Here is a 27,049-nt window from a genome sequence, read left to right as displayed (position 1 = left end):
TAATATAAGCCCCCACTCAGCTGTTACCCCAATGGTGCTTTGTGTTTACCAACAGATTATTTCAACTAGCTTGAATTTGGAAGCAAATTTTATGTGGGGAAGTTTTCTGCTTCTCTTCTGGTGGGATGTTACGAACCTGGAACACGCTTCAGAGGCAGTGTGAGCTGTGTAAGGGTTGCAGCTTTGCTCCTGGGGCTGAGTGTAACCTACGCTTACCATATGCTACCAGCCTCTGCTTTGGGTAAAATGGGGGGTGTTTCTGCCTCCCTGCAAATGATAGCGGAGACTATAATCACTCAAGCTGCTGCCGTGTGGGTCTCAGTGCATTTGGGAATAGAATTTTCTACCTGTGGAAATAGGTTATGGATCCAAAATTATTAGAAAGGGTCTGGATTTACCCTTGGTGCTGTAAGCAGGATCTCAGCTGTCAGTGACAGTGATGGATCCCCAAATACCTGCTTGTTGCAAAGCATCACTGCCACCCCCAGAGGTTCCCTGGGATGTTCAATAGCAGCTGGACCTGGGGAGACTGAAATGTGCCTCAGTTGTTAAAAGGTTTGGGTTTTGCTTGGTCTGAGGTTTGTCACGGCAATTCCCAGGAGGTCTCTGCTGGTTGAGCTCACTCTGGGGAAGTATGTGGCTATTTTTTGGCACTGGTGATAAGTGTCACTGCTGCTTACAGGAACTGGGTTCCCATCAGTTCCATGAAGCCAGTGATGGAGGGCAGAAACAAAATTCCTTCCTGAAGGTTGACTTTCCTGTTTACACCCAGATGGAGGGGACAGATCTTTGTCCATTGCTCCAGCCAGAGCTGAGTCTCTTCAGAGAGCTCTGACCTGCAGCAGTATCCAGACATCCCCAGAGTAGCACCTGGGAGGTTTTGGAGGCACAGTCGTGTTGGGCTCAGGAGAAAAGGAGGGACTGAGTCCCCTTGGGCTGAAGATGCACTCTCTAGCACACACTTCCATGCCTTGAGAGCACTGTGCATCTTTAAGCCCCTGTCGTTTGTTCTCTTGATCCTCATGCAACAGCTGGCAAGGGAAGAGGCTGGAGTTGAACTCACATCCTTGACAAGGTGCTCAGCCAGACCTTTGCTGCACCAGCACTGACTTTCCCCTTGTGATTCAGTGCCAGGCTCTGCACCCTTGTCCAGTACCATACTGCTTAGGGAATTCAGACATTCATGGCTGCAAATGTTCCTTTGGGACATGAGTCCTCTGGGTCCACTCTGCCAAAACCATCAGGGTTGCTCCTCAGGGAGAGGCACTGCTGCCGACCCTGGCCCCGAGCACTCACATCGACACTTCCATCCCCTGCTCTGCCTGGACCCCGTGCACACTAATTTCCCAGCCGGTCTGCTCCATTATGGCATTACAGGGACATTAGTTATTGAGGCTGGTTCTGAGAGCATGGTCTGAGTTAATCTGGGCTGTCCCCGCTGCTGCAGAATTTGCATCTGGCCAGGGTCGTGCATCTCGCAGCCGAGCTGCCAGCACTGGATGAAAAGGGCAGCGCTTCCAGAAACCCTTGCCAACAATTTGTCTTGCAAATGAGCAAGGGTGGCTCGCACCGCCCCGGCCCTGCTGAAGTCAGTGCTGGGCTGTGGCTCCGGGTTCGTGGCACGCTGCAGCTGCCTCACACCGCTCTCCTCGCCGCCCTTCACCAGCCAAATTTCTTGCGAGCGGGCCACGCATCTGCATTAATTTAGATGACTTAATGTGGGGAGATCATCAGCTTGATTTCCCCTGTGGCTCTGGGAGTCAGCTGGGGCTCCGGGGCCTCCCATTAGCGGCCCAGCCCGGTGCCAGATGGCGGGTGATGGCTTGCAGAGGCTCCGGAGCTGACGTGCCCCATTGTGCGAGAACACAAAAGCGAGCCAGGCTGGGATGTTTTTTTCTTACCCCCCTTTCTGCTTTCATTTTCCTTCAGTGCTGTCACCCTCAAAGCTAATTCCTGCAGCTCTCTTTATTTATTTATTTTGCTTCGTGGTGGTGAGGGCTGTGAAGTTGCTGACAGTGTTTTCCATGTGGATGCTCCTGCCTTGTGCCACACTAGTATCTTAAGGACTTTGCTTCTCCTGACTCTTATTCTCTGCCTGAATATGCATGTGGGATGCACAGTCCCATGTGCATGTACACCCTCATGGAATATCCTCTTGGACATTTGGGTCACATAATCAAGTTATTAGGATATTACAGTGGGTCTCCTGGGGGGCCATTATATGCCATGAGGTTTCGTTAAGATAGATTTAGTTGCCTTCCTGAATATTTCAGGTGTCCCAGCAATTTTTCAGGTCTCTTAACAGTGTGTTCTACAATCACCTGTTTGTTACAGAGTTTTCATCTCTTTTGTTAATGCTGGAGAGGTACCTGTTTTGGGGTGCAAGTGTTTTTTCTGATGAAGATGCATAGTTCAGGAGGGAGAGGACTGATTCCTCAGTCTTGGTACAGGACACACTGAGCATCCCTGCAAGGGCCCCCTGAAGATCAGGCTTACAGGGCTTTGGCTCTGATTTCCCCAGTGTGCTGCAAACACAGAGGCAAAGCTCAAGTTCAGAGCTCCAAGTCACTAAATATGCCCCTCTGCAATCTCTCAGTTCAGGCACAGCATCTGACCTCTGCCTGCTCCCTAAAACCCACATCGCTTTTGCAGTGCTGCTGCTCCTTGGCATTTATCATCACTCCAGCCCACGCAGCTTTCCACATTCATGTGCGCATCCCAAACTTAAGCTTTAATTAAAATTAAATTTCATGCTGACAGAGAGCTTAGGTGGCTAAATGTGTTTAACCTTGGCATCTGGGAATGAGTCTGGGAAGCAAATGAGAACAGCAAGTGAGCGCATGAGCAGGGATGGGGACAGAGGAGTCCCAGGCAGTTGCAGGTCTGTCTGGCTGTCCCATCACTTACAGTCTTTGAAGGCAAATGCTGGTATTTAAATTTGGATCATGTGGCTGCTTGAGTGTCCAGCCTGTCTTCTAGCTCTTACTCCTTTGGCAGGAGCTGCAATGTCAATGTTGACCTCTTCTCCAGGCTGGGCACTGTGTGCTGGGTTTCTTTTCAGCACCTCCCCTTGTTTTTTGTCCTTGGCACTGAATTTTGTCGCCAGGAGTTGTTTGATAGGATGGATGGAGATCGATGGAGGGTGTAGGGACTTGGTGCATTTGCAGAGGGCTTAGGTGCTGGTAGTAGCAGGAGAATCTGTGAATCCTAGTCAGAGAACCACTGCTTGGGCAGTCTGGCAGCCTGCCCACCCTGACCTGCCCAAGTGAGTTTCAGGGTGCACAAACACAGGAAGGAGCACAAACATTTGGATAAAATATTTCCAAATTTCACAGTAGGAAATAACACAGGCTCTTCCAACCTCTTCTCTTCCCAACAAATCGATAAAGCCCCTCCTTGTAGCCCTGAGAGCTGATAGTTATCCCATCCCGGAGCATCCCTTGGGAATGCTCTTGAAAGGCTTCCTGAGCTTCAATGCCCTCTCCTCCTGTTACCCAGGGCTTCTTGTCGTATCCTGTTCCCATAAACAGTACCAAAGGTCCTTGCAAAGAGAGGAGAGGCACCGCCTGAGGTGACCTATGTTTGTTTAAGCAAGGATAAAAAAGCAAAAAAAATTAGAAGCATCTGAAGTATATATCTGAATGCCGTAGCAAAGTGCTCAAAGCTGAAATTTAGTTTTGCTTGACTGCTCGTTTTAAAAATTCCCCACAGACAGGACTTGGTTATTTCTCTGTGCCAGTAAGAGATGCATATGCAAAGTTCTGTATGTGGTTGTGACACAGTACAGAGGTTGGATGATGGCAGATCACAGTCATGGCTCTCCCATGAGCATGGTCAGATTGTCTTTCGAAGCCATATCAAAAACCTGCTCTTGTAAACCGTCTTCTATCAGGAATCTCGCCCAGCAAGCACAGCCCCGTGTGGTGTGGCTGTAGGTACAATAAACCATGTGACGGCCTCGCAGGAAATCAGTACGTCCCCTCTTTCTGTCAGTTTGCTTCCTTGACGTGATGCTCTGGGATGGTTTAGTGCTGGTGGTGATTTCCCAGGTGGTGTTGTCTCACCAGCCACTGCTGCTCGGCACGTGCCAGAAAGGATGTGATGATCCAGGAGCAGCACCACAGGATAATGGGAGCGTTGCCTCCTTGACCCACGGCTTTTCTCCTGCCACCTCTTTCCAATGAATCCTCAAAGGTAATGAGTTTAATTTGGTAAACTGGGCCCAGGGTGAGGTGTCATGGTGGGTTTAGGAGATAAGCCTCCCTGCTTCTTATCAACAAGAAGCCAGTCCTCCCTGGAGAACTGTGTTTTCTGGAATGCAGTACTGTTCCTTGGGTTCAGAGATGGTCTGATGATAGTGAGGAAGATAAAGATGGTGAGATTGGCGGTTTGTAACTCTGCTATTCCTCTGTGTCACCATCTTCCACATCCTTCTTATCTTTAACCATTCTCCTGTGTCCTCACTTGTGTTTTTCTGCCAGGATGGTGATTGTGTCTCCCAGTTGTATTTAGGGTGCTGTGGGGTACACAGGGAGGAGAGGGGCTCACTGTGGGTGCAGAGGTGCTTTGGGATACAGTGGCTTCTTCGCATGGACCTGGCATGAAATGTAAGATGTCACCTTCTTGTGGGAGTGGGTGTCTGGAGGGACCCTGGCTCACAGAGTCTGACATGTGTTACCACCCCCATGCTGTATCATAAAATCATTGAATCCTAGACTGGCTTGGGTTGGAAAGGACCTTAAAGATCATCTACTTCCAACCCCCTGCCATGGACAGGAACACCTTCCATCAGACCAGGCTGCTTCAAGACCTGTCCAGCCTGGCCTTGGACACTTCCAGGGAATGGGTATCCACAGCTTCTCTGGGCAGCCTGTGCCAGGGCCTCCCCAGCCTCACAGAGAACAATTTGTTCCTATCATATGTCCACATATGTGCACGTGTACACACACTACTGTGTCTATGCTGACAAGCAATGCTGGGGTACAGCCCCAAGTGCAACCATCCCAGTGGAGGCGCAGGAAAGGAGTTAACACTCGCTGGCTCGTGCACAGAAATACAATCGCCATCTCCTCTGAGCTCCCAGAGAAAAATCAGTGAAAACATCAAACCGCACGTCCTGTACCGTGGGGCCGATATGCCGGAGCTATGAACTTTCTCTTTGAGGTGGTAATGGTTTGGCTGGCAGCCAGGAGCAGCAGCCGTGAACGGAAAGGGGGACTTCCAGAGATAAGCTATTTTCAGCGGGCTTCTCACCGCAAGATAAACAGAAAAAAGGACGAGCTCTACGTCTGCAGTCATGTGTCCTGCTTTCGTGGATTTGGCCTATTTTCTGAAGAATGGCTGTAATTCAGCTTGAGTTTCCCCTGGATTGCTGCCAGCAAAATAGGAAGCTGTTGCTATTGCCAAGGAGCGAACAGGAATTTATATAGTAACTCAGCCACAGGGACGAGATGACAGCTAACGGCTTAGCTGCTGCTAGGAGGAAAAGCAGACCTGGGAGGAACCTGGATTTTCTCAGGATCACAGCAGTTCAGTCCTTTCTACATCTTTGGCATTATTCCCTTCAATCTGGACTGGGCAACATTGAAGCACAGTATCTGTGCTCCAAACCAAGGGACGGGAGCAGAGCAGCTCTCAGCATTTAGGAAAATCACCTGTATTTGAGTGAAATTCAGAGTTAAAATGATCAGAAAGGAGCTTTAGAGCAGTTCTTTGCAATGTTAACCCTGTGCCCCGCTTTCTCTGGCTCAATGCTGGGATCCTGTGGTCTCTCCTCTCCCTGTGCACAGGGGATGCTGAGTATTTCCCCTTGCAATGATGTGAGGTAGCTCCTCTGTGGGAATCCAGCCTTTTGTGATTATTTTTCTATTTAAATAACTTCTTTAGTTATCATGTGTACCATTTCCACTTCTGTTTCATTCCTTAATAAAGAAGGGGAGTAGTTTATCGTGCTCGGCAGAGTATGGACATGGTGAAAGACATACTGTTCTGAAGGATTTAAAGTTAATTTCCGTTGGACAGAGAGACCGTTGTTTGGGGTACTTCCACAGCCGCCTTTCCCCCCTGCTCCGGCTGCCTTGGGTCCACAGGGAGCCTTTGCCTTGTGTCTTTGGGCAGCTCTTCCCCCTGCCTGGACCCCGTGTGCTGGGAGGTTTGCAAGCCTGTAATGCTTTAGATTCTGAGGGATACAGCTGGAACTCAGGACTGCTGTGTGATGGGACACAGTGGAGAGGTACATCTGGGTGCCACAGAGCCCATCACCTCTGACTGCCCACTCTGTCATGAAAGCCGGAGTCTCTCCATGCTGTGCTTGGGTTTTTGCCAAGACCTACGAGATACTTCACTGTATGGAATGCCACCCCTTGGACCACCAGATTCAGGAAAGAGATCATCTTGGAGGCAGTTTCACCTCTTCTGGGGACTCCTCAGCTGCTGCCCAAGGGAATATATCTCAATCTGTGCAGCAGGCAGAATGGGCTGTAGCTCAGTTTTCCATGGACTTGCCCATCCTAGCCGAGCAGGAGCAGCGTGATGTCTGTGGCTCAGCACACTGAGTGCTCACTGAGCTCCCTTGCCCAGGCAAAGCTCCCACCTCGGCAGGGCTGACCCTGCAGCAGCAGGAGGGAAAATGAAGAGTGAATTTGCTGTTTGCTGTTGGCCCAATAAAAATGGCACCTTGCCCAAGTCTTCTATAAATCACAGGTTCCATTTGGAAAGGAGTTTTCTGTGGTAATTAATGAGCCAGTATAAAGACATTAAATGGAGAATGTGTAGTGATAGAAAGGCTTGTCATTCACTGAGCCATCTTCCCCCATGTGAATAACCACAGGGGAACAAAGGCCAAACTCCTTATAGACTGAAGTGCACTATCTCTGATAGCTGGGAATGAAGTAATTCTCTGAAAATAACAAAGGCACAGTGAAATACATTAGTAAACTAATTACAAGAGAGCTGGTAAAAACAGATGCTGAAAATTTAAAGCTATTACTGGAATGATTGCTGGCAGAAAAATGGGGGCTGACAACAAAAAATTAAAAAATGCATCTCATTTAAAATTCATTAGCCTGTAAATCAGGACAGCTCCCTGTCTGAAAGCGAGGCTGATGGCATTTCCATGGGCCGTCGTGATGAAAAGCTCCCTTGCCTTCACCTTTACGGATTCCACCAGTGCCTCCGGAGATGCCGAAACAAAGTATGCGCTCGTTGGCAGGCATGAAAAAGCAGGGAAGCTGCGGGCTTTGCTCTGGGAGGTCTGAGCAGGGATGTTTCTACTCAGAGGTGTTGTGAGGGCTGCTGAGGATAATACCTCATGCTTGCTTGGCGCACTGCCTCTCCGAGCTGATGAAAAGCGGGATTGCTCGTCCATCCGCGCTTGATATTGGAAGGAGTTGGCTGCAAACAAAGTGGTCCAGGGCCAAAACCAGCTGTGTGGGAGCTTCCTCTTTTACTATCTCCATCAATATTTGGGAGAGGGATGGAAAACATCAGTATTGTGCAACAAATCAAAATGGTAACTATGTAATTTGTCTTAATTGTGTGTGTCGGAGTAGGAAAAACACGAGGAGCTCTGGATGGGAATCTGGCAGGAGAGACCAGCCTGCTGGCAGCATGCTGCACACTTTGCTCTGCCCTTGCTGAGCCAACCTCTCCCAGAGACTTGTGGACAGCTTGCCCTTCATTTTCTCATTACTTCAGGGGTCTGCAGGGGCACTTGAGTGGGATAAATCATCGCTATTTTGCAAAGAGCGAATGTGCGCTTCAAAGGAAAGTCCTGAATAAGCCATTGCCGTGAATGCAACAGGAGGGGGCATCTTCTTGTGATGCTGGAGGGGAACCCTGCTTTGGGGTGGAGGAGCCTTGTGTGATGCTGGGGTTTCTTAAGAAGTTACCTCACAAAAACATAGGAGCCCTTCGTGGTGAGTTGTACATCTGGGCAGGTGTCACAACAGCCAGTGTTGCCTGGCCAGCATTACCCTTGGTGCTGGAGCCCTGTGCTGTTTACAGATAACCCCTTCCTTCACTGCCAGAATCACCAGCCCCAAGTGCAGTCCACCCAGGCAAATTAAGAGTTGTTTATGACATTTAATGCTCCACCTTCCCTCCAGCAGCAGGGCAGCAGGACCACAGGTTTGGCTTCACAAATGGTTGCCTCAGGATACACTAAATGCTGTCATGAGCCAGAGAGCAATTTCATCTTGAAAAATTACTGCAATAGAGCTCCCTGGTAAAGGTCTCTCCCAGCAATGCCTCCCTCTTTGCCAGAAACAACTTCTCTCCCTGAAACCAATTTGAGAGCATTAAAGGGGCTGTTTATTAGTCTGTTCCCCTGCAAAACAAGAGGGTGCTGGAAGACGAATAACCACCCTGGGCTGTCTGCTGTGCTGCTCGGTGTAGCAGGTAATGTGATGGGATGCTGCCATGTGCTCTGAGCATGGAAGGAAGTGAGAAACGTGATCCATGAGATTGCCAAGATGCATCTTTCAAAGTGATTTGTAAGGAGCAGCATTGCCTCATGGGTAGTGCGTGCTGTTGGTACTCAAGAGATGATGTTGGATTTTGGATGTGACCATGGGTGTCACTTTGTGCCTGTCCCTAAAATGACCGATAACTTCATAGGAAAGGTGTGAGGGTGCTCAGACAGTCCTAGTTGCTCACTGCACTGCAGAAAGGGTGTTTGTGCCGATGCGCAGGGACTCCCTGCTCTTGCTTCCGGGCTGGGATGATTTCTGGCTGCAGCCACATTGTAGGAGGTCTTGGGTCTGAGCAGGCAGCATTTGGGCAGTGCTGCTGCATGAGGGAGAGCGTGGCAAAGGCCAGATACTCTTTAAGGGTTTCCTCTGGCATTGGCAGCTCCCCTGGTGCTCTCTGCTCTCCTAAGTTAAGACAAACAAGGGTGGTGGGCTGTTGAACATTGGGGATGCTCCCTCGCATGCTGTACTGGGGCAGTGTGGGGACAGTCTCTTTCCAGATGTGCAGCATTTTGTGAGTTTTATAGAAATTGTGAGATACTGCAGTATAAAACAGTCCATAGGGCCCCTGTTCATTTCCATGTGTGGTGCAGAGTCAAAAATCTTTCCCGCTCACAGAAGAGTACCCCTGAATCAGCAGCTGATGGTAGTATAGTTCATTTTCCAATAAGTGAGCTATAATCAATACCGTGAATATACTAAATATCCTCTAGGACTGGAATATGGGCTTGGAGATGCCTGTGATTGTGCAGGAGAGGCTGGGTGTGCTGATGATGAGCAGCACATTCAGTCAAGCCTCAGGAGGAGGAGTAGAGCTGCAGTACAGGCATTCAGGGGTTTTCCAGGTGCCACCCTACATGGACCTTTTCAGGAAGAACCCATCATCCTCCTCACAGCCTGGTTCCTTCATTTGTGCAGGGTGGGTAGAGCAACCAGGGGCTCCTGAGGATGTTCCCTCTGACTCCTGCTCTGCATGCAGTGGAGATGTGTTCATTACTTTCGCAGGATATTTATCATCCCTGTGCAGAAGCAGCCCCCACAGGGCTCTGTGCTTTTTTCTGCTTCTGAAAGCAGCAGACCCAACAGTAAATCATGGGTCAGTAGCGTCTATTGGGGCTGTTCATAGCGGTGCAGCCGGGAGGTGACCTGAGCTGGATTTGACTCACAGTCATTTCATGTGTTATGCAAAAAGTTGAGAAGCCACAGTCCCAGACCAGGCAACAATTTGCCTCCTGGTGGACTTGAGTCATGAGGTAGTAGATTTCCCCCCCCACCGCCACTCCTCTTGTAAAATATCTGTTGCATGTTCCCTCCCATGGGCAGCTGCTGTGTCCCACTGCGAGGCATTATCTCTGTTGTCTCCCTTTCATCCCTGTCCCAGGAGCTTGGTACTGGAGAAAAAAATAGGTCAGGTGGAGACTCTTTTCCTCAACCAGAGAAGTCTGTCTGATGTGCTGTCTTTTCAACCCATTTTAAATTCTTCCGGTCAGCTTTGGTTGTGGGTGATAACAAGAGACATGAGGATGCAAAATGCAGAGAGAAAAGAGCCTGGACCATCCTCCATCCATGCTCTCAGGCATCCTGTTAGCTCCAGGGGAAAAAAACAACAGCTAAAACAAAAGAGGAATAAGCATTTGTTTGTGAATATTCCAAATAAAAAGTGTTCAGGACTGACCCCTTCCCCGTACCTCTGCACAGACCAAGGTGCGTTGTCCTCCCCCTCTTATCTCACCATGTATTTTTGTTCCTCTTAAATGAACTACATTCCTCTGAAATGTCTTCGTTGCTTCAAACTCTCCTGAGTTTTGCAGCCCATCTTCTTTTGAGATCTGAGGCTCAGTATGGACAATAGAGATTTGGGATTTTCCCCACTATGATTAGTGGACAGGGGCAGAGAGGATTTTCCTCTGTGCTGGGAGAGGCATGGCTGTTCTTTAATATTTCCCTCCCTTTCCAAAGCTGAGAGAAAGGCAATTTTTCTTCCCTTTAGATGTGAGCAAAGGGCCCCGCTCCTGCTACTCCTGGAGAATTAAATAGATAAATGGGCGGCGCTGTTGTTCACGCTTCACTATGCACAAAGCAACTTGCATTCAAAATTGGGCTCATGGCAGTTCAGCAACAACCTTGCACAATAGCGTCATTAGACACGCAGGGCCAGCTCGCAGGCGCAGAGGCTGCTCTCCAGCTGGAGTAGCCACCAGGCTGGCCTGATGTGGGCTTTTTTTTTAGCTTTATAAAAATGCATTTTTGAAAAAAAAAAAAAAAAACTATAGAAAGAAGATTCAGTGTGGTTTTCTTAAAGACTTGGGCAGGCGTTGCTGTTTGAAGGCAGGGGGAAGAAAGGAGAGGATGGGATTTGTGGTGTCCACACACCTCCCGTCTTTCATGCCAACTCCTTCTTGTAGGGAAGTCCTCCATTTCCAGAGTGTGGAGGGGCAAATAAGGGACCTGTGTCTGCAGAGCCTTCACCTGCCGACTTCTTCAAGAATGTTCCCTGGCAGGTTGCTGACTTAGTGGTGAAGGTCTCTTAAGCCAAGAGGGAGTTGAAAATTAATCCCTATGCTTGCCTTGGCACTGGTGGCTTTCAGGGAAAGGAGTTGGGTGCTCTGTGAATCTCACAGATAGCAAAAGTTGGTTCTACTGGAGCTCTCAGCCTGATTTGAGAGTGGTTCAAATTTGGCATTAAATTGGCATGGTGTTCATTGTGTTTTAAAAACAACCCTGACTTCTGCTGACCTGAGGAGGAATTCAGTTTTATTAATGAGTAGAGAAATTCAGTATAAAAATCAGCAGCTCACTGTCATCAGGATGGAACCAATCTTGGAAGGGGTCAGCTTGCCCATGGCTTGTTCTCTTGCACTGGGTAAATCATTTGCCTCCCAGATTTCACCTTCCTCTGTTGTCACGGAGGTAACAAAGCCTGCCCTCCTTGGTAGGAGCATCTAGAAGCCCAGGTACTGGAGGCACATCCCCATAAAATTCTTCTTCCTTATATTGTGTTAACTTTGAGGCATTTTAAGCACATGCCTCCACTGGAAAACGTCTAGATTTAACAGGTTAGTGGCAGAAATGTGGAGAAAGGATCTTGACTTGTGGGCTGCTATTTGTGGACTCCCTGGCATCTGTGGTGGTGTGGATGTTCACTCCTCCCCAGCATCGTCTTGTGTCAGAGCCAGCCTGGGTCTCTGTAAGTAATTTAAAATGAAGAGGCAATTTGATTGCAGAACTAACTGGCCTTCCCAAATGCTCTCCTAACACCATGCTTGGCACTGAACCTTTCAAGTCTTCCTCCTCTCCTTGTGCCTGCACAATGTTTGTGTTTTAATGACTCTAAAGGCCTTTGCTTTGACATACCAAGTTAATGTTTTCTTTTTCTGTATCAAATCTAGGTCAAGCTCTGGCTTAGCACTAATGCTGTACTGAGCAAAAAAGGATTGGCCACTAATGGTTTCAATTTAGTTTTTTATGGAGTAGAGAAAATTTCACTCGATAGCTGTTTTCAGTTTTATTCCATTGGCCTTTCCACCAGGCCTGTTGGGATGGAGAAAGTGCTTGTGACTTGATTAAAGGAGATCCCAGAATGAATCCGCCATTAATATGGATGAGGATAAGTGTTGCTGCTCACCTGTGCTGTGTCCATAGGACATGCCTTCAGGGACTGCATCCCAGTGGGGGTTAAGTGGTGGGCAATCCCAAGCTTGGGGGTTTCTTTATGGAAGATCCTCACCTGTGATCCAGCATCATCCTAATTGAGGTCCTTAGTTATGTAACACAGGGGAAGGAGAGATGAAGAGTAACTCCTCTGCTTCATGTGTCCGTGTGCCTGTAGACAGCTCAATCTGAATCTAGCCTTGGCCAACATCTCTGGGAGGAGGCTCCTCTATGCCTGCAGCGTCAGAGGGCTGTCAGGGCCATTCCCTGTCTGCTGTGAGCCCTAATTTTGTCTTTCCCTGCCCTGTGCCAGTCTCTGTGTACCGCAGCCAAAATCCAGGTGGGATGATAGCAGAAGCACTGAGACACCACAGCTTGGAGCATTAATGTGGAGCAATGAGTGTGAGCGTAATTTATGTTACTTTTATGGCTTGATGACACAAGGAGATGGCAGAGGGAAGTTTAATGGGAACTGGGGTGGTATTCACCCCTCTGGTGATGGTAAAAAAGGCCTGGAGCAGCACCAGTTCCTCCGCTGGCACGTGGATACTGCATTGCTGGGTAGCAGAGACCACTGGCAGATGGATTAGTGAGTGCCTCCCCTCTTAGGAGCTCGCGGATGAATATTGTGATTGCATGTATTTATTTTTAAAATTATTATGGCCATTAGCATAGAAATGAGCTGCAGCTCCCTGGCTGCTGGCCAAACCCACCCGGGCTGGCATGCAGCTCTTCTCTGTGGCGGCTGGAACAAAAGCACCCGGCTGGTAGCAGGGCTCCTGCTGCTTGCCACGAAAAGACAAGTGACAAACAGGAGCAAGCACTCTGCTGCATGAGTTTGTTACAGTCAGTTGGGACGTATATAAAAACCTCAGATGGGTCAGCAGAGATTTAGCCCCTCCAGGCAATGCCCTGTGAAGCCGTTGAGCTCCTATCCCTCTCCTCTCCTCCCTGGTGATTTATTCCCAGGCTGAAAACCCAGTAATCACTCACATTGAAGTTTTGTTGCTGTTTTACAGGAGATGCTCCAAAAGTCTTTTGTCTCTGCAACTGTAAATAAACTTGTAAACCTGTTTTAAAAATAGCATTTTGTAGCTTAGTGCATGAATTTTTAATGCATCTTCTGCAAACCAGCTGGTCTTGGCAAGGGTCACAGTGTTTCCTAGGCATTTAACATAAAATTGTGCTTCAAAGCCACATTATAGTGTCGTTGAAGAGTAATATTTTACTTAACGTCCTCATAACTGAATTATTTATAACTTGCCATGTTTTATTAATGATAAATATTAATACTGGTGTATTTAAGAGTAGAGGTTATTGCTGCAGTTTTACCTATACGAGGTGATATTATTGAAATAAAGGAATAGCGATGAATTCTGTAGCTGGCAGAGCGAAGTGTGTGCTGGGGCTGTTCTCATTCACACCTCCCTCTTTTATCAACCCTGTCAGCCACCAAAAAACCTCAGTGCAGAGCATCTCTACGTTTGAAACGAATTTTCCTGCATGCATCTGAATCCCTGCTCTTTTTAAAATTTTTCTTAGAGAGCTTTGTGTTATTGTCAGTAATTCTTGGGTTCATTTCTTGGTGAGGGCCCATAAGCTTTGGCTTTGCAAAAATGCTCACCCTGGTCTGGGTCTCCAGCCTTGAACTGTTCTGCAGGGTCCCTTGAGTTCTCCTGCTGCAGGTACCCCTGGATCCCCCATCTTTTGAAGCATCCCTTGCCACCTTGGATGAGGCATTACTTGGTGTAGGAGACCTCCTAGCAGCCTTTGGGCTCCTTCCCACATGGCTGAGTGCTCTGGGCCATGATCAGTCTCATTTCAAGGTTAAATCTATATGAATTGGGTAAATTGCCATTGCACCATTGGCCTCCATCCTTTACCAGAGAGGATAATTGTATTGGCTTTCATCTTGGGAAAGGGAAATACAATTTTCTGTGATCTTTCACCTTGTGCTGGTGTGTCCCCATCTGGCAGGAAACATTGTGCGGCCACTCCCTGGTCTGGCTCCCAGCGTGGAGCTGGCTGCCTATCCCACCCTCATACCTACAAAACCTTCCGAACCCTACAACTGTGCGGGGCCAAGGCTTTGCTCCGTGTTACTCCATCAGCTTAACAAATCTGCCATCACTGGGTTGAGAGTGGTGGTTGCAGGAGCAGCGCAGGTTAATGCAACACATCTTTAATGTATGATTGCTAATGGCCATCTCCCATCTGCCTGAGCCCAAGTGCAGTTTGCAGATGAATGATTAAGCTGCCCTGACACATAGGCAGCTTGTTCCTTAGCAGACCTACAGTCATTACACTTGATGCATGTGAAAAGGGACGAGGCTTTCTAGCTGGGGAGAGGGTGTCATCGGGCTGGGGTGATGGAGCAGGGGGTTCTCTTGGAGTTTGTTTTGTATGGTAATGTGAGAGATCCTCCTGTGGATGCAGCACTTTAAATGAATCATGAGCTCAGTAACCACTGGGATGTTTATTAGCTTTGAATATGTTTATTGCGGAGTCAACAGGCAGCACCTTCCAATTAATTAATAGTAATAATTACGGTATTATTTATGTAGCTCTAACAGCATGCCAGAGTGTTTCCACACAATGGTTACAGCTGTGGCTTGCTGGAACAGGCTGGTCTGTATTCACCCTGTGTGGGCATGCTAGGGTTCATCATTTACTGGTGCTCCCAGCTCCAAAAGCCTCTCTTTGCTGAGCTCTTGGCAGCTGCTCTTTCTTTTGGCTGAATCATTTTGTTCCAAAGTGTGGTGATGTGGCTGTTCCTGCTGCGGTGCTGGAAGGCAGAGTATGCAATGAGCAGGAGAACCTGCAAACAGAGGTGGAAGTCAAGGACGGTACATTTCACTAGGATATTTCGGTATTCTTCTGCTCGGGGTATTTAAACAACATGAGTTTAGGAGTCAAGCTGTACATACCAGAAGGATATTTACAACAGATAAGACATTGATGGCAACAGAAAGAATCCACCTCTCTTCTGATGTGGACTAGGATCCAAAGGCTGCTCAAGCTGTTGGGAATGACCTCTGCTAAGTGCCAGTGCAGTGTCTATGTTTCTTGCTGCCCCTGCAGACCTTGCTGAGGACCATGATCATGGAGCAAAGTCTCCTGTTCTGGTTGAGTCAATCAGTTCAATGTGCAGAGGCAAGTGGGGGTACCAAGAACTTCCCACTAGTCTTGTTTTTCCATGCAGAAGGTTAGCCTACAAGTTGGCCTTCTGCTCTTACATTACGTTACAGTCCCATTTGTGTTCTGTGGGAAATGAGGGTGTTTCTAGGTTATGTAGGTTATGTGAAGTTGCTGACATCTTCCAGTTGTTGGATCTTTCTTCACACGTGAATACTTTTGTCTCTCTTTTTGTCTTCCAGCAATGTCTGACTTCCACATCCACCCTCAGAATGCAGTGGTGGAGGAAGGTGGTGTAGCAAGATTCCAGTGCCAGATCCATGGCTTGCCTGAGCCAGTCATCCTATGGCATAAGAACAGCATGCCAGTCAACACAGACAACGAAAGGTAGGACAGCTCCAAGCCATGTGCTGGTGGCCTTTCTCCAGGTGGGAAAAGATGGCCAGACTTCCTATTGCTTTCACAGCTGTACTTGGATGCAACTAACCTGGGCTAAGGGTCTTGACCAGTGTTCCCACCATGGAAGACTCTTTTGTTTAGTGTTGTGGCTTTTCTGGTTTGGTTCTCCTTCTGGCCAAACACCTTGCAGGGGTACTGGCATTTCCCAGGAGAGGTAGATAAAGCTATTAGCTGATTTTGAAGGGCTTGCACTGACCCTCCCTGATCAACCCTGCTCCAGGTTTGTTTTCCGGCATGGAGACCTGCCCAGCAAGCCTCAAAGAGCTGGATAGCTTTGGCATCCTTCATCCCTCTGTGGCTCCATTTTGCGTAACTCTTTGTGAGACAGATCCATGACTTAAGATTTTGCATATGGGTCCTGGACTCTTTTAAGTGCTGAATTACACTGTGGCTGCTATCCCCGGGTGGACTCCCTCATGTGTGGCAACTGGTGAGCTCCACAGAGAGCTTCCCACAGCACCCTGAGCTGCCATTTCCCAAACAATCTCCTAAAGAGAAACTCCAGCTGCCTCCCCTGCCAACATAGACCTGGAGCGGCACGTCGCTGCTTCCTGTGTTTGACAGGCTGCTCCCTTTGCGTCAGAAACATCCCTCATCACGGTTTGATCCTCGGCACAGCGCGGGACAGGTGGCAGGAAACGCATGCTCGGTGCCGGCAGCCGCCAGTGGCCCCAGCTGTAGCTCGGGAGCCGCACAACCAGTGGTGGGAGACAATCGCTCACAGCACACCTCGATCGCGGATTGACGTCCCTGCCTTGGGAATAGGCGAAACCGGGAAGCTGTAAATATTTTCATGAAAGCCCCTATTCTTAAAAATGTCAGTTCTGCAGCAGAATGTGGTTGGGTTCTTTGGAGGCAGGAGAAAACACAAGGGCTGGAACAATGCCTGACCTTCTCAGAGCGGCAGTGAACTTACAGTAGAAGGACCCAAGAGGCCCAAATCTGCCGTGGAAAACTGCAACTGTCAGGTTTTGTTTTTCCTTGCATTTTTCATCTGAGCTTTTTTTAGCCCAGCACAGGGTTGATTTGTTAAGCCTGGTCTCCTCTGAAGGCTTCTTACTCATACAGGTGCTGAACTGGGGATGCAGTTGAATGGAGCAACTGATCTGAGGTGGCATCAGCAGAAGTAAGGGGTGGAGAACTGGGCTGGATACTTTGTGGCATTCCAGTGAGATGTTGCAGGACAGGTCAAATTCCCCTGAAGTCCTTCATGGATCATTGATCCTTTCCACTTGAACCCGGGGACATGGTTGTGGACATGGTCAGAGATGTGGCAGGGATTTAAATGTGACCAGGACTTCTTTTCTCCACGGCTGAGGAACTCCAAGGTTGAGGAGCTTCAAGACCGAGAAGCCAAGACTTTTCTCCAACCCAGAGAGCTCCAAGCTGTGCTCATTCCCTCTGCTTCTCCTCTGGGGGAGGGAGTCTGCCCAAGCCCAGGAGGATATGGCCTAGGAACAGTTTCCCTACGTTTGTGCCCTGATTTTGAAGAGATTTTGCTTTTTGTAGGAGTAAAGTTACCAGGGAAGGTTTTTATTGTCAGCTCAGTAGATTAATCTCTGATACCAGAGCCTGGGTGATGAGAGTTGCTTCTCTAACTGAATTGGATTTCTGCATTAATCACGCTTGGTGCATTTCTTCGTATAAAGTGTATATAAATTTGTATGCCTAGTCTTGCACTTGGAGGCTTTGAAGGCAGAATAATAGCTTTGGAATTGAATCTTCTAATGATGTGGGCAGATTGTTAACAAAAATGAAGGCTTCTTGTAGTATAATTCATCCAAAACAATGGGCATTTTAAAGTCCCAGAGAGATTGCAATCAACTTTGGGCCATGTAAAACTGATTGCTGTCATGCTGCCACTGACACGGAGCCACGCGTTTGGAACCCGGCACAGGGAGCAGGTTATAGGCACTTAACCATATGCTGATACGGAGAAAGATATTCTTCATCATCCGGACGGAAATGGATTATTAACTCATCACAGTGTAATGACTTACTACCAGCCAATTTAAACAAGTGGTTGCCAAGCAACCTGTAATGTATGTGTACATATATGTGTGTATGCATGCATGATTTAAATGTGCCTATGTTTTAAAGATGTAAAATATTTATTGATGTTTACATTTTCCCACTCAATATTTATTTTAAACATACCTTTTCATGCATCTGAGGTTTTAAGGTCATAAGGATTTGAGTCCTGGACCTGGTGTGGGGAGTGTGGAGCACAGGCTTCTCCTGGTGCTTGTCTGTGGTCACTGTGCTTCAGCTGATGAGTGATGATTCCCACGTCATGGTAACTCTAGTGTCAGCTGTCCTCACATGCAAATGCATTGCCAAAGCTTTTCCACAGGTTAAATAGGAAGCATCTACTTTGTAGCCTTCCAACAAAAATCACCATTTTTCAAGGATGCATCAGGAGATAAATGATTTTCTTTTACCCCCTGTAAAGAAGACCAGAGGCTCAAGTATCCAAAAAAAAAAAAAAAACTGATGCAGAAGTAGGCGTGGGCTCAGCCTGCAGGGGCGTTGGCATCTTAGTGGTATTGGCACCTCTGTACTGGGGTGCAGGGAGCCAGCCTGCCTTGCCTGGATGGGTGTGCAGCCTGCTGTCACATCATGTCCTGCTTTGCAAGCTTTTGATTCTGTTTTCTCTTCCCACAGGTACACACTGCTTCCCAAGGGGGTTCTCCAGATAACGGGACTAAGGGCAGAAGACAGTGGGATATTTCACTGTGTTGCCACCAATATTGCTAATGTGAAGTTCAGCCGGGAGGCCCGACTCACTGTGTCAGGTTAGTGTCAGCTACACTGTACTGGCTTCCTCCCTGTCTTCTTCACACTGCTGTTCTGGACTGGGACAGTTTAAGAGAGCTTCAAGCTAACAGCACTGAGAGGCATTCCTCTGTCCAGCCATAACACCTTCCTTGTTTTGGATTGATATTTGTTCAGATCCCCTCCAGTAGGGGACATCCCAGGTTCCCTGTGGAAATGGAGATTGCGTCTTTGGAGATAAGAGGCAAGGGAAGTCTGCCCAGGGATGGTTGGGTGGAAGTTTCTCTCTGAGTTCTTTCTTATATGCAGCCAAAGGTCTTTCCCCTGAGCTGTGATAATTGCTGGTACCCAGGAGCTGGAAGCTTTCCAGCATACAGCCACATCTCACAGCTTCCCATCACCCTCCAAAATACTACCTGGCCAGTGGTTCTGGAGCAGAGACTTAACACCTGTACCAAGTGTCAGATTAGCCTCTGCTGACCGTAAAAAAGCAGCACATGTGAAATGGAGTGAAGCCAAGGGAAGAGTGATGCTGTGTATATCAACTCTGATAGGGAAAGAAAGCAGGTTAACTGATTCTGAAAGACCTCGGAGCTTCGGGTGCCTCTTACTTATCTGTTTGTTTGATCTACATGAACAGTAGCCACATGGAGGGGAAAAAAGAACAGTAAATTATCGATGTGGTGAAGTTCTTTGTGTCAGTTTACTGGCCTGAGTTATTATTTCTTGCAGGGCAGAAAGTGCTAGTTGTTCTCATCTGACCATCCCACATTGCAGATGGATATTTTCCAGGTTTCCTGTCTGTGAAACATTTGTGGTTTTTTCTCCTCCTTAAAGTAGTCGGATGATGAATATGGGCACCGTGTGTAAGTGTTTGTTGAAGGGTTTGGACCATGCTTCAGTGCCTGCACATCAGCAGAGCTGCTGGAACTGGACATTTGCATGAAAAACTCATTGCTGTGGGTTAAACCTCCATGGAAAAGCTTTATGCTCTGTGGTGTTTGCTAAGAACACACAAATATCTGTTAGAACTGGACAGCAGGTATGTGTTAGCATGTGAACCCTGGGCTTTGGCACGGCAGCAGAGGCTGTGGTGAGCCACAGAGGTGCACGGGGCATTGCTTCACTGGTGTGGGTGTTGTGTCAGTAAATACTGACCTAACGAGAGTGCTGCTGTGCACATTGCATTAGGCATGATGGGGTAAGCAGAATTCTTGCAAATCTTTGTATCCCTTCCTCTTGTGTCAGGGGTGAAGGGAATGGTCTCTCTGCTCTTCATGGTGGTGGGAGGGCTCCCACTTTTCCCTGCAGGGCAACAGCTTCAGCCATTGCTTCACCAACAGAGAAGCACCAGGTCTGCCTCCCTGAGGTTTCCAAACCAAGCCCTGCCTGGAGAGGGAGGAGGGAGAGAATGAGGATGGGCTCTGGAAGCCTGTGCCCTGCAGGGCACTGCCACAGCCTCGTGGGAGAGGAAGAGGAGGGTGGCTGCCTGTGGGGGGTGAAGGAGCCTGCTCACAACGCTCTCCCTCCTCTCCCTGGCAGTGGTGGCGGGGCTGCCAGCAGTGAGCAGCACAGAGATGTCTTCCAGTCCTGCTGATTGATTATTTTCAAGTGCCTGCTCAGCGGAGCTGCTCCCGAGGGGCTGCCTGCCTCTCTGCACTGACACCTTTCCAGTGCGAGCTGCAGCTCTCTCTGCTGCTGTCCTTTTGATCAAGATCTGGCAGGCAACCCTCCCATCCCTGCTGGAGTGCCTGTCACTGCTGGCAGGACTGGGGACCTCCCCATCCTCACTGTGACTGCTGCTGGTAGAGTCCCAGAGGACCACAGGCATCATTAGAGCCTTTTCCCCTTTCAGAATAAATCCCTGCACTGCCCTGAACCCTGTTGAGCTCCAGCAGCACTGGCCTGTCATGAGTCCCTTGATTTGTCACTCCTTCCTTCCTGACCCTGCATCAAAGGGCTGGTCTGGTTGAAGAAGGAAACCTCCTTCTTGATGGTGAGACATGGTTGGCCCCTTTGTGTCATGCTGGCATCTGACTGCTGTGTCCCTGCTGTGTCCATGTCCTTGCTGTGTCCCTGTCCCTGCTGCCCCTGGAGCTGTCACTGCCTTGGGTGGTGTGCTCAACAGCAAGGCTGCAGGACCATTCCCTGGCCTTTGCAGGAGAAGGTGAGCAGTGGTGGAAATGCCACTTCCAGAGTTGGACAGCATTTGCCCAAACTCAGGGAGCTGAATCCACACTCAAAAACCTGAATGTCTATTTAAGACTCAGAGTTGAAATCAAAGAATGTGATTTTAAAATATTTTGTTGTCAAGCTAATGTGTTTTATAAATTCTGCTTTGAGCTTGGCTCCCATTTGCTGATATTCTTGGGTGACCTTGGACAATTCATTTCATTTCTCCATGTTTTGAAATATTGAAATCGCTATATAATACGCTGATAATACCGTATTATTCTAAGCGTGAACATTTAGTATTGTGATTCAGAACAATAAATCTACATGGGTTTTAAAGGCACTCCGAGGTACTGAGGGGAAGGTATTGTTTTTCAGATCTCTTGGGGTTAACCAGCCGGTCATATGAATTTATTGTGCATTCTGGTTCTCATCAAAAAATCTGCATTTTATGGCTTGCAGTGAAATGCATTTAGTGAGAAAGTCTACTCTTAAGTCACACTGACACGGTGATTTTTCTTGGATTTTGCCCATTTACACACAAGCTCGGAGTCACTTTATTGCTCCCTGCTTGGCCCCCGTAGGAACAATTAACAAACAAGCTGCTCTGATCTGTGCTTGCCCTTGGACCACTGTGGAATCCCCCTGCTATGCCCTGATTCCAGCCCCTGAGCTGCTGTGAAAGGATAACACTCAAAAGTGCAGAAAGAAATTGTTTTTCTTGGAGAAGAGCCCCTGTAGATAGATTTTGGTGGATCACTTCTCTTTAATGAGCCTTTTGAACATTGGGAAGTCCATGTACAGGAGTCAGTGTGGGATGGTCCCTATGGTAAAGCCCAGCCAGGGCTGTGCTCCCCAGCCCTCCCTGTGCCCCACTCCTGCTCAGCGGCAGATGACGAGCCCAAGTATTTCTCTCTGCAGGTGTACAGAGCTTTTTTTGCCAGCAGCTGTAAGATTGATGGAATTTCTTAAACACTGCTTGACCTCAGCATTTCTGGAGTATAACTTAGCTCTTATCAGAGACAGGGAGAAAGACTAATGCAGAGATTTTCACTGTTCCTGTTTACTGAGAACTGAGAATATCCTCCTCTCCTACTCTCAACAAATAGGAGTAAAGGCTGCAGGGACAGCAGGGATAAGGCACTTTTTAGGGAGTCAGGAGATGTGGGTTCAGCTGTGGTGTATGTAACACAGGATGATGCTTTTGTCCCATGCTCTCGTTCTGTCTAGTGAAATGTGTTTTCTTTTGCCTTTCTTGTGCCTGTCTGGTGTCCAGGGTCCTCGTTCAGGATTTTGTTCTGTTATGGGTCTGTACATCCATCTTGCACAACGGGTTTCATTCTTAGTTGCTGCCACTTGGTGCTACTATAGTGCAAATAAAGGATTAGTGATTGTTTCACGAACAGCAAATGTGTCACAGTTATATCAGAGCAATGGGATGCATCCTCTCCCTGCAGGGAAATGGTAGGAAAATGACCACCCTTTGGGGTGCAGTCACCAGAGGAGTTTCCTCTCAGAAGGATCCTCAGCAGGAATTAGGACCGTTACCTCCATCACTCCTTGTGCCAGGATGGGGCATTTGGAGCAAATGACACCAGCAGCGAGAGAAGATGCTCACAAAGTTAGGCATTGTGGACTGTATGAATTACTATATGGCTTGAGATGCTAAAAGATAAAGCAACTCCTTCATTTATTTGCATTCCTGCTGTCCTGCATGTTGTGTTTTCCTTATATACCATGCACATCTTCTCTTTGCAGTTCACAGTGCAGTTCCTTCTTTATGCTGCTGATATCCAAGTGTAAACAGGGCTGTTTGTGGCTGGATCATTGGTTCAGGGGTTTTCCCCAGGAATAATCAATGCACACTAAACATGTTCAGTGTGACTGTCACACAAACATTGTGCTCCTTTTGTTTCATGTACATCTCAGATTTATTGAGGATTACACCATCCACATCATTTAGAATCCTAGAATGGTTTGGGTTGGAAGGACCCTTAAAGATCATCTCATTCCACCCCCTGCCATGGACAGGGACAGCTTGCACTAGACCAGATTGCTCCAAGTCCTGTCCAGCCTGGCCTTATGGATTCCATCCCTGGAAGTGTTTGACTTCTCTGGGCAACCTCTGCCAGGGCCTCACTGCCCTAACAGGGAAGAATTTCTTCCAAATACCTAACCTAGATTTCCCCTCTTCCAGGGAAGATGAAAGTTCCCGATGAAAGAGGATATGTACTTAGAAGAGATGTACTTAGAGGATGCCTGAAGTCCTCGATGTTCCCTTTAAACAAGAGGGAATCAGATGCCTTCTGACAAATGTGCTGTCTTTGCAGGCTCCCACTCCACCGTGTACAAGGACCCCATGATTCTCGTGGGCCCAGAGAACCTGACGCTGACCGTGCACCAGACGGCAGTGCTGGAGTGCATTGCCACCGGCAACCCCCGGCCCATCGTCTCCTGGAGCCGCCTAGGTAAGCCCTGGGGGTCACTGGGATTTCTTCCTCCTCTCCATAGCCATCAGGTAGGAAATAGGTAGGTGCCACTGACTATTTTATATAACTGATTCATCCTCTCCCTTCCCACGGAAGCTAATTGTAGGCTTGAAGTGCTTTTTATCCTCATGTCTACACTTTGTTTTTTCTCTCTGCCAAGATTCTGTTTTCAGCTGTTAGAGAAGTGGGTTGGTTAAACCTGTAGATGTTTCATGAAAGGTGATAATTTTATCTTTTCTCAAGTGACAGCATCTTCTTCTGCTGCATCAAAAACATCACCACTGTTGGCCTAGAGAAAGCAAAATCATACACAAACATATCTTTCACATAAAAACAGACTTGAAAGAAATTTGCTGCCTGTTCAGGGAGTTTTAAAACAATTTTAAGGGGGGGAGGGTGTTTAAAGTAGTGTGTCTGAAGCCCTGAAAAAACAAATGTTTGCTGCTGGGATCCGTGATATGTTTTTAAATCAGCATGGAAACCAGAGACAGTGTCTGATGGCGTCATGCAAGTGAGGAAGAGCAAAAGGTTGTGTTTCTCTATGGTTTATTTTAGGTTCTAACTTTGTGATGATAGCTTAGAAACTGTTTTGCTCAGACCAACACTCCCATTGCCCTACAGAAACCTGTGCTGAGTGAAGAGCTGATGGATTTTGTTTTATCTCCCAGAGCTTGTAACTCTGCCTGTGCACACAGTGGGGTTGGGTTGAGTTAGGATTTCCCAAGATCTTGCAGTCCTCGAGGTCACATCATTTTTGGGATGCTCATTTCCCAGTGTCTCCCAAGGTGGCTGTGAAGCACAAACAGGGATAATCCTGTCTCATGCTGCTGTGCTGGATGTGGGACTACACCCCCATGGCTCTCCAAGGGTCAGGGTCAGCTCATGGGCAGGGTGACTTCCTGCTCCAGAGCTGCCTGCCAGGGAATCAGGACTTGCATCCAATATCAGTTGCACATTTTTTCCATGTTTTCCCTCCTTGCATCCTCTGGTGGCTTGTAAAATCAGCCTGTGTATGCCACTAACTGGCATTTTTGCCTCCAGAGCAATAACCATCAGATTGATGCTGTTTTAAAAATTCCCCAGATACTCTGTATCACTGGTTTGGTTCTCTTGGACACAAGGCAGCTCTATGTTAGTGCTCAACTATAATAAACTACTTTATAATTGCCTTAATTATAAGTGCTTATTACCTTCTTCAAAACACTTGTCTCTATAGAACAGTGCAATAATGAAGATGTAATAGCAGTGTGTGATGTTTGTCTGCATGGTCTGAGCTCAGCATTGCCTTCCACCAAAAATAAATACCCTCTCCACGCTGCTTTGCAGCACAGTGGCAGAATCAGAGCTACTGAAGGGGAAACAGATCCTGTTATTTTCCCTCTCCTTCAGCAGGAGTGTTTCCTGTCCAAAGCATCACAAGGTCTTGTTTATTATGACAGTGATCCTGATAGCGACATGGTGCGTGGGCTCTCTGATGACTTGGAGAGTTTGTCATGTCTTTGTAGCCATTTCGGAAGTGCTTTCATGTGTCCTCGTCTCTGTGATCACGAAGAGGGAGAGGGGTTTATGGTGGACAGGGAGGTCCTCAGACTATCTGTCATCTCTGGCTTCCTCCCATGTAAAGGTCTTCTTTCTGAAGTTCTTCCTACGGAGCCAGTTTAGCTTAGACAACCAGTTAATTCACTCAACTTAGGAAAAAAAACACTTTTAATCCATTTGCAGAAATAAAAAAATCCACAGCCACAAAGTCTTAGAGATGAAGCTGATTTAGCAATAGGAATGGCTTAATTTAAGCAAAAAAAGTCAATTCTGTGTGAGCATCTTTCTTGCCTGGTAGAAGTAAGGAAGAGCTGTGGTGTTGCTGTTGTGCTGGGGCTTTGCACAGGGCACGTTGCCTTTTTGGAAACCCCTTCTGAACCCCTTTGCTCACAGTTTTGACATTGTGGCATTTCTTCTGTCAAAAAGAAGCAAAAGAACAATTTTGCTTTCGCAGCTTTCTGGTACAGGGGAAATCAAGCCATAAACACCATTTGCATTTCTTGCTTTGGCTTTGCTAAAACCTGGCCTGTTTTCAGTGGGAAAGGCAGCTATATTTTGCTTAAAGGAAATAATTTGGATTCTGGGACAATTTTTGAGTGTCACACAATCAATTTTGAATTTAATTTCTTTGGGAATATGTTGTAGCCCCTGACCACAAACAGAATTCCTGTGTCTCGCCGTGCATGAAATGTCAACATTCATTAGAGAGCAGGCTCTGAGAGAGATGTAAAATCATTAAGGGTTTGTTCAGGGAAGATAGGGATTTTCCTTTCAGAGCTATGCACTTCAGGCTTGGACCTGTATGTGTGCACAAATTAATATCCTGGGCACTTACTGCAAAGCCTTTTGAATGAATGACGATTTTAATGTATCCTTACTCTTTAACTGACAGGCCACTGAGCTGGCCTCCATAAAAGGTACCAAAGCAGAATAATAAACTATTTAGAGAGATACAGAAAAGTGAGGCAAGAAAGAAAGGACAGTGATTATCTGATAGCGTTATACAGAAGTTGTCAGAAAGGGCCGCACAATGGGAAGGAAATTACTAAAGAGGGAGCCATTCAAGAAGTAAACTATACAACAATTGTAGGAGCCAATTAATTGGTAACTTATTGGACACAGAAGCTTGCAGTAGATGGCTGACTGGTTGACAAGAGCACCGTTCCGTAAGTGTTTAGAAATAATAGAGTAAATTTCACCACTTCACATACTGAATAGTCAACTGTTGCAATGTACTCTAAATATGCTAATCCATAGTGCCCAGTGTCCGCAGGAGCAGGAGACCCATGTGTCTAAAAAGTGGAAGGCTACTATGACACAATACAAAGAATTCACAAAAGACCTAAATGATCAACATTAGAAAGTTGTTACTTTCTTTCTACTTGCTACTTATAAAAGAAAGGCGTTCCTGTTGTTGCATATTCATATCGCCTGGCACGTTTTAAGGGGGCTCTGTAATTGGTGCTAGTGTGCCAATCACTCGGTTAGCAGGCAGAGAATGGGCTCCAGAAAGCATCACATACACCTTGGAAAAATAAATAATGTGGCTCCCAAACCGCAGACGTCTTTCATCCAGACTTCACCCCAACAGGGAACCTGGAGGTATCTAAAGGGGCCTAAAGGAAGGCTGGAGGGGGATTTTTTGCATGGGTGTGCAGTGATGGGACAAGGGGGAATGGCTTTAAGCTGAAAGAGGGTAGATTTAGATTGAATATTAGGAAGAAATTCTTCTCTGTGAGGGTGGTGAGGCCCTGGCACAGGTTGCTCAGAGAAGCTGTGGCTGCCCCATCCCTGGAAGTGTCAAAGGCCAGGTTGGATGGAGCTTGGAGCAACCTGGTCTAGTGGAAGATGTCCCTGCCCGTGGAAAGCATTGGAATGAGATGATCTTTATGGTCCCTTCCAGCCCCAACCATCCTATGATTCAGTGAAATCTCTACTTGTCTATAGCCAGAGCATCTTTTGGGGGCATCTCCCATTTGGACAATGGTCTCCTTTATTAATTAGAGGTCTGTCTGCTCTTCACAACAGCTGAGCCTCCCCCTTTTGTCCTCATCAATTGAAGATCGAAAGACATTTCCCTCCAGACTGGCTTTTTTTCAGCCAGCCCTCAAATTTTCTGCTTTTTGACGTCTTTAAAAGAAGTAGAAGGTCATGTTAAATGAGCAGTGGTTTCAAGCCTGCCTGGGTCCTGAGAGCTTTGGGAACTAAGCAAGTGCTTTTGCAGTCTTTCAGATCTCCATGTGAAGAGATGACTTAGCGGTGGCAAGTGATGCCAGGAAGGTGGATTTTTACAGGGTTTGGATTGCTTGGTCCAAACCATTCTTCAGGTCTCCGTGTAAAGAAAACAGGGTAAAAATAAAT

At 47.4% G+C, this 27,049-nt stretch overlaps 1 protein-coding gene across 1 annotated transcript in view; it reads left to right on the top strand.

Moving 5' to 3' along the window:
* Positions 1–27,049, top strand: part of IGDCC3 (immunoglobulin superfamily DCC subclass member 3) — a gene marked incomplete at both ends in the record, with an annotated part of 97,112 nt that overhangs the window by 42,405 nt on the left and 27,658 nt on the right. Inside the window, 3 exons of the mRNA XM_082290384.1 lie at positions 15,497–15,641; positions 18,378–18,508; positions 22,991–23,128. Coding sequence (XP_082146510.1) covers positions 15,497–15,641; positions 18,378–18,508; positions 22,991–23,128 — 414 coding nt within the window. The remainder of the gene's footprint in view (positions 1–15,496; positions 15,642–18,377; positions 18,509–22,990; positions 23,129–27,049) is intronic.

Source organism: Coloeus monedula (assembly GCF_965178545.1).
Source record: "Coloeus monedula genome assembly, chromosome: 14".
NCBI lineage: Eukaryota > Metazoa > Chordata > Aves > Passeriformes > Corvidae > Coloeus > Coloeus monedula.
Note: the sequence above shows the minus strand (reverse complement) of the source record. Positions and strands in the feature narration are given on the sequence as shown.